This window comes from Channa argus, chromosome 7, assembly GCF_033026475.1.
Source record: "Channa argus isolate prfri chromosome 7, Channa argus male v1.0, whole genome shotgun sequence".
NCBI classification, from domain to species: domain Eukaryota; kingdom Metazoa; phylum Chordata; class Actinopteri; order Anabantiformes; family Channidae; genus Channa; species Channa argus.
Window position 1 is genome coordinate 21530838 of NC_090203.1, and position 11154 is coordinate 21541991.

At 42.1% G+C, this 11154-nt stretch overlaps 1 protein-coding gene across 3 annotated transcripts; it reads left to right on the forward strand.

Annotated features, from left to right (window-relative positions):
- Window positions 1–749: 749 nt before the first annotated feature.
- Window positions 750–11125, forward strand: LOC137130436 (frizzled-6-like). 3 transcript variants are annotated; one of them, XM_067510598.1, is made up of 9 exons: window positions 763–907; window positions 1807–1876; window positions 2120–2520; window positions 6022–6218; window positions 6311–6890; window positions 7023–7442; window positions 7702–7850; window positions 7935–8330; window positions 9578–11125. In XM_067510598.1, exons 3-9 carry the CDS (start codon window positions 2335–2337, stop codon window positions 9741–9743), a joined length of 2094 nt encoding a protein of 697 aa, XP_067366699.1. In that variant the 5' UTR covers window positions 763–907; window positions 1807–1876; window positions 2120–2334; the 3' UTR covers window positions 9744–11125. The 3 variants fall into 3 exon arrangements, with proteins under 3 accessions (XP_067366697.1, XP_067366698.1, XP_067366699.1); XM_067510596.1 differs by lacking the exon at window positions 1807–1876 and having other exon boundaries at window positions 750–907; XM_067510597.1 differs by lacking the exon at window positions 1807–1876 and having other exon boundaries at window positions 752–907; window positions 2097–2520.
- The last annotated feature ends 29 nt before the right edge of the window (window positions 11126–11154 follow it).

The following is an 11154-nucleotide window of genomic DNA, read 5'->3' on the forward strand; positions in this document are numbered from 1 at the left end:
CGATGGGCGCCTGTGGGACACCAGAGGTCCTCGTAGGATTAACAGGGGATAGAAAACAACATGATGAATAGTGATTAAATTAATATCTTCTGGAGTAATGGCTGAGTAATAGCCTATAAGAAAACACCCCACAGCGGGCATGTGTGTTAAGACTCAACTCAATTATTCTTGTGGATTGTGGGATTATATATTGCTTTAAAAACTTGTGGCATTTTTTTTTTTTGTCATAACTATAAACCCTTTGTTAAGTCTCCAAAAAAGCACTGCGCCCACTGCGGTTTTAGTTCTTGCAAAACTAAATTTTCAGTGTCTTCCATGTAGTGGTGTTAAGTGGTGTTAAACTATACACCAGCACCGTCACCTCATCCAATCGTCATCTTTGGACAAAAGAGGTGATTGCAAACCCTGCTGTAACAAAAGTTCAAGGTTAACCAAAAAAATGACTTTTCCAAATAAACCTTCCTAAGTCCGATGTCACAGATCCATACAATAGCTGCAGTCTGGGGCTGTCCCTCACTTGGCAGGGGCACGCATGCTGCGTTCACATGCCTTCTGCCTCTTCGCTCATGTTTTATTTATGCGTTTTCACTGGTCACAATTTGCATTGAGACTGTAGTTTGCTGAATTTTACCCTGAAGACGTTTGCATGCGTGTCCGACCATGTACAGGTCCTGCATGTGATTTCTTTTGACAAACATTCTCTATCTCGACACATCGGTTCCTTTGCTCTTACAACCCAAATGTCATATTTCGGGAATCTCTTGAACGCAGCCTCAGTTCCAGAGCAGCCACAGCACATAGACTGTAGTTGAGCCTTTTCAGGAAACACGCAACCAAATTCCCAACACAATCGCTCCAAGGAGTGTGTATGTAGACAGCTGTTTCATGAACACCTCGGCAGGGAAGGGTAAGTCTCTATGGTTGGGTTTTTCCTGCCTTCCTAACTTTCTTCTTGCTACCGAACTTGCTTCGGGCCCCCGGATCATGGCAGCCACATAGGCAGGGATGTTTACTGTGCCCTCTTCCAGAAACGGGTTTTCCTTTTACGGGGAAACGGCTTTTCCTGCCTGCGCTGAACGTCCTTTAGACATACAACATATGAAGTAATAATGCTGTTCTGTAATGAAATCTTTACTAACTTGTAGGCTACAGTTATGATCGTTGTGCTAAAGTAGTGGTGGTAACTTGCAGCTATTTGCTTTGCTCCCGTTTATGCTGACTTTTAGCGCATTGTTATTCATCGGTAACATTCTAAGTTTATGCTGCCGTGCCACCAAAACGTTGCTAACCTTGTGTAGATGATTATTGTAAGGACTTAAAAGGCTGCAGTCTGCATTATGAAGAAGTGGTTATCAACAATGAACAGTGATGTGGTAACAGGTAAACTCACAGTGATATCAAAATCATTCAAGGGCCAACATAAGCTACTTATCTCCTTAGTCAAAGACCAAATCTTTATGCAAACATTGTCATATTCCACTTGGTCTGTAAAGAATATAACTTCCGATCTGAGTATGCAGAATATGAGAGGAATATGAGAAAAAAACAAACAAAGGGGCCCCAATTAAAACCTAAACGTGATACTTTGATTTCTATCTAAGTATTAAGCTTTCCCAGGCATTCAAGATTGAATGTGGATGAGAAGCGTAACACACGTTTAATATGCATCAACAAGCTGGGACTCATTTTACTGAAGCAGTCTGGATCTTTAGCATTCCCCAAGTAAAAGCATGCACTTAAAGAATGCAAAAGGATATACTGGATTTTGGTCGCTTAATACCCTCTGCCTGATGCATTTTTAAACAGGGCTTACCAAACTGGATCCCGAGGACCCCAAGGGACCTGTAGGGATGCACAGAAAAGAAAATGCAAAGTAGTTAAGTGCGATTTCTCTTTAAAGTGATGGTGTGATTACAGGCTGTAGAGTATGATTTACTGTTTCAAGATATGGCTTCAGTCAGTCTGCAGTAAATGTAGTAATAACCTACTTCAAAAACGTTCTCAAAAACGGGAATTCCTAAAAACAAATCCTCATGAATTGTGGGTTGTGGTCTAGAACAACCCTTTGAAATTTAGTATAATATCTTTCATTTCAGGGATATTTATCTGTGACCCACAGGCACATTCTGACCCAAGAGGGGGCTGATGGGAGAGTGTTACCTGCGGCAACGCCCACCTGCTCCACTGAGATGTCCCCAGGGGGAGTAAAATGTGGATGACAGTGTGAGCCAGGGGAATTCAACATTCAGGCCAAGATAGCCTCAGTCTGAGCCAGAGAGAAACCTGTCCTACTTTACACAAAAAGCATACACTCACTCTCAGACAGCTGTGGAAATGCTGATGCCAGGACCCCTGTGGTGGTACTTGCCTCTATTATGGGTGGGAAGCTGCACCACTCACAGCCTGTTTACCTGTGAGCCCATCAAAGTGCATCGGTGCTGGGGTATGCCCTACAATATGACCTTCTTTCCCAACATGATGGAGCACTATGATCAGGATATTGCAGCCAGCCACATGGAGGTGAGTTCATATTTCATTACATAAATCGGTTTTGCGTTTACAGTAGGAGCCAGTTTTGGCCTTGTTGGGCATTTGCCAGTTGAATCAATTGACAAGAAAACATGTTTTCCCTGTGAACAGATTGATCAAACAGTCTGTAAAATATCGTGTGGCATTTTTTTGTTATTCATTTAGTGGTCAGATGTATTACATATTTACACTATACTTGCATTGAATTGTGGTGTTGGGTTAGCCAATAGTCAATAGAGTCCAAACATTATAAATACAATGAATTTGGAATTTGAACAGTCAACTGGACTTGAAACAGAATATCTTTGATGGTAACAGTTTGCGGTAAGATGATTTTTCCAGCTTCAAAGTTCTTTAAAGGGGGAACTTTGTATAAAAGGGTATAACAGCTGCAGACCCACCTTAAAAACTCATTAGTTTGTGTTTCCATGGAGAGATGTATTTATATCGCCCTGTTATTTAAGAAGAGAAACGATGATTAAAGCTGAATATCTAGAATATCCAGCTGAATATGATTATCATCCGTTCTACGTTCCAGTCTATAAATGCCAGTGTCTCTCAGCTTTTAGAAGTGCACTGAACTTTAAATACTTAAGTACTATTTTGTAATGGTTATCAGCCCCCCTCCCACAGTAAATAAACGGTATTGTTGTAAATAGGATAAGTATGAATATGTGCTCTTACTTTGAACGATCCCCCCTCATTAATAATGTTTTTTCAAATTTATACATCACACATTGATATTTGGGTGGGAATTGATGTGGATTAAAGCATGTCTTCTTACATGAAATGCACAATAAATACCGACAATCTTATACCGACGACATACTAGGGAAGACAGTAGTTACACACTGTACAGGGAAACAATTTGAGGAAATGCTTACTGTAGTAGTAAATGAAGTTCAATATGCTTTACAACTATTTTACTTGATGCTGCAGAAAACATTAAGCTGATTCCTGAGCATCTACTGTCTCCTGTTTAACTGATGCCTCTAATGTAGCTAATGTAAGTCGTGTATGTTCTTTGCACCACATGCATGTTTTATGCATATCTATTTATTTATGTTTTAGAACCACATGTATGTTTTATGTATATCTATTTGTTTTTGAATTTCACTGCAGCACTGCACTTTTATCCGAAACAAATTTCTCCCACGGGAGACAAATAATGAACCAGTTCAACGGAAATCTAAATCTGTTTTGCTTAAAATGCAGATAAATATATAACTAAAATTTGTAAAAAAACAAAACAAGAAAACGTACACATATTTATGAAATGTATATTTATCTGCTGTTACAGCTAACCTGACATTAGTGTAGTGTAATTCTTCCACCAATTTCCAACAAACAATGCTTATACTGTAATTGGTGCAACAACTGTGTGGTGAGGCACTAAAAATATTTATAGTATCACCTTATTTTTAGGTATTTCTCAGGGAGTAAACCAATATGGGAAGCTGGCGTTGTCACAAGAGCTGCAGTTTAATATGGGTTTATACTGTCCTGCTAGTGCATTATGAACTGCTTAGTAAGTGGCTTTAGATTTGTCTCTTCCCTTAGATGTCCTCTGTGTTGTCTAACTATGGGGCTACAACACTTCCGTGCAGTGTTGTCTTGTGTTCTGCGTAGAACTCTGACTGTGTCCGATCTCCTAGCATTCCTGAACGCCAGGCTTTGGGTTACACACATTCGGTGTCAGAGTACTGAGCATGAACGGTGATCTGTTGAAGGAGTCTTTTGTGTAGCACCTGGCAAAGGTTTACAGGCGTCCTATTTCACAGCAGCTCACAGGCAACTTTGACACGGACTTTTTTGTGAGGAGCCTTTGATTCCCGCAGGAAGGGGAGGGACACACCCAGTTCAAGCGTATCCTGCATACCACAATGAGTATTCTCTCTCAGTTAATCACTCACTCATTTACCTCCACAGTCCCCATCTCTCAGGTGTCAGGCCTAGACTCTGAGGCCTGCATCGCATGCATAGCTCTCTTTGAAGGGGTGTAGTGATTTATCGCAAAGCCCTGACACTGTAATCAAGCAGACTTCGACTCTGTTCTGAGTCCAGCCTATCAGTAGGATTTTCCGAGGGAGGGCGAACCTTTTTCCGCCCTCGGCCCCAAATTCTGCGTGTCTTTGCTAGCTTTAAATAGAAAGGATTGAAGTGGTACGGCTGGAATACAAAGAGAAGGGAATGGCCAGTTGACGCACTGCAACAGACAGGAAACGTGGATGGTCTTAAAAGTTTGAAAAGCGAGTGTCTAGACATTTTATTCAAATAATTTAATCCTTGAAGTACTTTCCTGTGATATTCTTTGCAGAGGATTTGGCCTTTAAAACCAAGTGAGCTTGACTTAATACTACCGAAGCTGGTTGAAGGTTTCTGAAATGAGGGCAGTTTTTACAGTAACTGTAAAGCAAATAAAGGTCAGCGTACTGAGCAACGGGTAGCTCATTGACAAGGATTCCGGGAACCTCCACAGGAGAGAAACAAGAAAACTTACTGTCAGAGGGGGCAAGCTCTGGCCCCACGTACATGGGCCTACTGCCAGACTAAATCTCAGAAGGGGAAAACTAGAGGAAACATTGAGTAGTAGCCTGCGTTAGAGTGAATGTGTGTTTCTTGTTCAAACCTCGGCAGATTAGAATGAGAGCACTCTGCCTGCTCATGGAAGTGTGGGGATGGTTGTGTGAGGTGAATATCTGCAAGGATAGAACAGCACAGCTCGGAGAGTCTTCTGGAGTTTTTTCTGCTTGGCAGTCGTTTATACACACCACAGGGTCACTGATATGACTCCTGGTCCCCCCTGGCTACATGTGGAAATGTCCTTGGGCAAGACACTGACCCGCATCTTTCCCCTGGTGCGTCAGGGGAGCTCGGACCGCTGTCATTGGTGTGTCAGTGTGTGTGTGAATAAGTGAATAAGAAACATCATTGTAAAGGGTTTTGGATAAAAGGGCCATATAAACAGAATATTTACCATTTTAAACACAGTTACAAAGTCTACATTTACACAAAAACAACAAATTAGACACAATCTTGACTTTAACTGTGATGGAGTTGTTTGGTTAAAGGTCTGTGTGCCACTGATGAATCTACACAGCCTGTAGACACACTGTGGCTCCTCAGCCTGTCAGCAGCTCTGTGCATTCCAACCTCCCTGACCTGTCATGTGTTTCCAAACATCCCTTCACTCATTTCCTGCCACCAATTCTGCCCACCCCTGCTCCACCCCCCGTTCCTCATTCTTCAGCCTCTTGACCAGTGTGTTGAAACAGAAGAATATGCTTCCCAGCTAGTGAATGGGCCCCTTTGTGCGGCGCTGTCGAGCACCGTAGCTCAGCCAAATAAAATTGGTGCTGTGTGTACAGCAGTGATTTCCAGCCTTTGACTTGTAACCCATTATCAACATTTCCGTATGTGTGTGCTTGTTCAGGTAAAGAAGCACATGTCACGAACACTGTTCATTTTACATCACTTGTCTAATCCCCGCAGCCCTTCATGCCCCTGGTAAACCTGCACTGCTCTCCAGACGTCCACCGCTTCCTGTGCCAAGCCTTCATCCCGGCATGCACTGAAGACAACAATGTGATCCGTCCGTGTCGAGAGCAGTGCGAGGCCGTTATGTCCGACTGCAAGGAGAGCATCCGAATCTTTGGCGTCACCTGGCCTCTTGAGCTACAGTGTGACAAGTAAGAAAACCTCAATTATAGACAGTCCATAAGAGAATTGGAAACAATTCCTAATCAATCCATTATCCTGTTATGTTTCTCTTACTCTGTAGACTAGATCCGTGTAGCTCTCCTGGTGCTTCAGTGCTTCCTGCAACCACCCCAGCGATCACCTTATCAGCCAAGAGGGACCTTGGCTTTTGGTGCCCTCTCCAGTTAAAGACCACACCGGGCCACGGTTCATCATTCCTGGGTGCCCAGGACTGTGCACCGCCTTGCTCCAACATGTACTTCAAACCCCATGACATTGAATTTGCCAAGAGCTTCATCGGTGTGTGCTCCATCATATGTCTAGGAGCCACGCTCTTCACCTTCCTCACTTTCCTCATTGACGTCAAGCGTTTCCGCTACCCTGAGCGCCCAATCATTTTCTACGCCGTCTGCTACAGCTTTGTCTCACTCGTATACTTCATCGGCTTCCTGCTGGGGAACAATGCAGCCTGTGCCAAAGCCTCTCACACTGCAGGTGTGGAGACAGTGGTGCTCGGCTCTCAGAGCAAAGGCTGCACTCTGCTTTTTATGCTCCTTTATTTCTTCTCCATAGCTGGTATTGTCTGGTGGGTCATACTCACCATCACCTGGTTCCTGGCAGCTGGACCCAAGTGGAGCTGTGAGGCAATAGAGAAGAAAGCGGTAAGGTTTTCAAGAAAAAAGAACATAGCAAATAAAATTATATTAAAAGCTGATAATTTGCAGCTAGGATAATGGTCTGTGCTGTTGAAAATATTCTTCCTTAGTTGTCTTGTGTCCTTCCTTCTTCTATAGGTCTGGTTTCACACAGCTGCCTGGGGGATCCCAGGAGCTCTCACTGTCATGCTGCTCGCTCTAAACAAAGTTGAAGGGGACAGCATCAGCGGCGTTTGCTTCGTGGGACTCTACGACCTAGATGCTTTGCGCTACTTTGTTTTGGCTCCATTGTGCGTAGGCGTCATAGTCGGTCTCTTCCTCATCCTGGCAGGCATCGTGTCTCTCAACCACGTCAGGCAGGTCATTCAGCATGATGAACGCAACCAGGAGAAGCTGAAGAAGTTCATGATCCGCATCGCTGTGTTCAGCTGCCTCTATCTGGTCCCACTTGTCACACTTTTAGCCTGTTACACCTATGAGCAGAGTCACCGCAGCACCTGGGAGAATACCTGGATCAACGACCGCTGTCAAGAGTACAGCATCCCCTGTTCTTACAAGGTAGCTCCGTTTGTAAAACGCTTTCTAACTCACAGTTGTTAGTTTGTATTCATTGACTTGGTTTGTTTGCTAGCCACATATAAAGGAGCATAGATTGCTATATTTCTAATGGAATTTTACTTGAGTCCTTGAGCAAAGCACTTAACAACGACTTAGCTGCTCCCTGTGAGAATTGGCCAGCTTCCCCATCAGTGTGTGAGTGTGTGTGTGATCATTTACCATTTAATTTGCAAACTTGTTGTTGTCCTCTTTGTTTTAGACAACAGAGCATGACCGTCCTGACCTCTCCCTGTTTTTGGTGAAGTACCTGATGACACTGGTGGTTGGAATATCTGCAGTGTTCTGGGTCGGCAGCAAAAAGACATGCTCTGAGTGGGCCTACTTCTTCAACAGGACCCGCAAAAGAGAGTAAGGCCAGTTCACATTCAGTTTCCATTAGAAATTGAACAGTAGTTCCAATAAGCATTTTTGCTTATGCTCTGTGACCCACAGTCCCATCAGTGAGAGCCGCCGGGTGCTCCAGGAGTCCTGTGAGTTCTTCCTCAAGCACAACAGCCGTGTCCAGCACAAGAAGAAGCACTACAACCCGAGATCCCACAAGCTTAAGGTCATCTCCAAGTCCATGGGCACTAGCACAGGCACTACACCGACCGGTGCCTCCATCGCCAATCAAGGAACCTCTGCGCTAGGCAATCACGAACACCGTGTGCAAGGTTCTGTGTCTGAGGCCTCAGCCAGGGAGCACCTGGACCGGGGCACTTCAAGCCGAAGCTCTAGGAGGGGCGAGAGGGACAGGGAGAGGGAAGGAGGAGAGAGACGTGGCAAAGGTGGGAGCTCCAGTAAAGTCAGCAGCCGCTCAGAGAGTGTGCAGAGAGTCACAGATGGGAGGTAAGTGAGAAAGGTGCAAGATACATTTGTTAGACTTTTACTACCTGCACTACTTTACATGCTAAGACAATAGAAGCTTCTATTGCACCTGAGCTGTGTTTAGGTTGTCTATTCTTCTTTAGATTAATATAAATATAAATATATATTTATATTTATTTTAGTAGGTATTTCTCACCAATCACCCATAACATTATGACCACCTGTCTAGTATTGAGCGTGCACTCGACACCTTTGAAGGCAGCAGTTCCCTGAAATCCTGTAAATTGAGAGGTTGAATTGGATTGCGATCTGAAGAATTTGGAGGCCAAGCCAACACCGTCAACTATTTGTGTATCCAACTTTTTTTTTATTAATGGATTAATCTATAGATTATTTTCCCATTAAGCGCTTTTTTATTTTTCAATAAACATAATAATTAATTCACTAAAGATTAAAAATTAAATTCATCAATCAAATATATTTCAATATTTTATTCAATCATCTTCACTTTAAACAAACAAATATGACAAAGTATGCACTGCAGGGATTTATTTAAACCTTCTGATTGATATACTGTGATGGAAATTTACTGTAAATAGAATACAGTAAACACTTTAGTTAACTTTAGTTTAAATACTATACCATTTTTTTTAAAAATTCATATTCATATTATCAGCAGATTTCTAGATTACTTTGTAGTCAGAGTTCTGTCTTTAGTCTATTCGGCTCTGTATTGGGTACAACAGTGAAATGCTGACATTGTGCTTTGCCTTAAGAAAAAAAACTTCCAGCTTTAACCTGTTTCTGTACTTAGGTCTGCAGAGCTGGGAGATGAGGAATCAAGTCCATAACAAATGGTTATACCAGCTAGAGTGGAATCTGATATTAGGATTAATTATTTGGCCGCACATGTCATCAACATGATGTAAAACAAAGATTGATCCAACAGACCAAGCCACCTTCTTCCATAGCTCTGTGGTCCAGTTTCTCATGCTCACATGCACGTAGATGCATGTGGGTGATTTCGGGTGAGGACACAAGTCAGCATAGGCACCCTGACTGGTCTGCAGCCACACAAACCCCTAAGCAAAACGCTGTCATGTGTTGTGACACCTCTCTATCGAAACCAGCATTAGCTTTTTGAGCTCCAGTTACTCTTCTACTGGATCTGACTATACAGTCACGTCACCTCTCATAATGTTATAGCTGATCAGTGTAGGTAAAATTAATAACCACCAGTAACCTCTGATGTGTCCTGGCTTGTTTAGAATGACACCACGGAACGAGCTATCAGAGGCCCGGCAGGTTCCCACTGCTCAGCAATATCCGGCTTTGAACCTACCACACAGCAGTGGCATCCAAGGCTCCACTCACCAGCTGGTGCACAAGGTCCCCGAGGAGAGCAAGGACACAAAGGACACAAACAGCTGCTGAGGTGCTCAAACCTGAAATACTGTATCTCCGTTCAACCATCCATCCTTGATACCACTGAGATGACAGTTGCAGCTGATGCTGATTGATTGATGTCTGATACATGATGTAAGCACCATACATCAGATGATTGTATTTCTTACATTCTAATTGGTGAATGTTGATTGCCACCAAAATGTAACATACCTCGAGTATTGTAAAGGTGATATGCTGGACCAGAATCTGTGGGTTTTAGCAGAGAGGATAAAGGTTTTGGATTATTTAGTTCGGGTAGCAGCTGTGTCTTTGAGCTTTATTGAGCTTTTAAGCCTACACCTGAATGTTTTGCCAGCACAGCTGTATTCCAACTAAAAACTACCAAGGGTCATTTAATTTTATAGCAAGTATTAGGTCTACTGTTTTGTAGATTGGTAGCTAAGAGGAACAAATGCATATTAGTAAGCAAATGCAATATTTATGTAAATATTCAGTTCTTAGTTCCTTAGTCTTTCACTGGACTAGTCACTACACTGAGGTTTGTCTAAAGGTCATGATATTACCAAACGTTCAAATTAAGGGTCTTTCTGTGGTTTTATGTCTTATTGGTCTTGCTGGAAAAGTGGTCTGTCATCTTGTAATATAATATGTGCTACTTTTGAATGCCTTTGAATACTTTTAATCTTGCCATTTTAGATTTTTATTATATTTTCTTAAGAAATGTGCTGTCACTTTTTTTCTATGTTTCTGTTGTACAAACTCTTAATAAGCAGATGTCTTCAAAGACGTGTCCTGTGAATTTGGATAAAGTATAGCTTTATAGTTTTCTACAAGAATGTGTCTTGGTTTGAGTAGTTCCTCATCTTCAAAGGACCTACAGATGTTTTGCATGTGTGATGTATATGTCTGTTCTTGCTGTACGTGTAAATGATTTTAAATCATATTGAGGAAACAAATCAAACAGGCTTTGCACTATGTGTCCTTATAAGCACAAACCACTAATGATTAAGTATGAATAGTCATAAATGAACTACAAAAAGAGAATTTGTGGGTTCGTTCAGGGCTTGTGTATAGCGTATGGGGCACTGACCACATATTTCCTGAACAGCCTCTGTGATTTATTTCAATATGTGTCATGCTCTTCTGTGCATTTTGCTGTCTTCCTTTTTTTTAACCTTTTTTATATTTGGGAGTCCCACGTCCAGTAACACTAATTCAAAGGGAATCTCTGTCAGTCTGTTTCTACTGTATATCATTGTGTTGACATGGAAATAGGGGGTTTTGCTTATGTTGTATTGAGACCTGGTGCAGTCTATGAAACGATATACACAGGTCCGTGAGCTGTCTTCTTTTTTTATTTTATTTTTTACATTTATGTATCTTTTCAATAAAATGTTTTTTAATAATGATGATCATTTTAGTATAGATTTTACTTCAG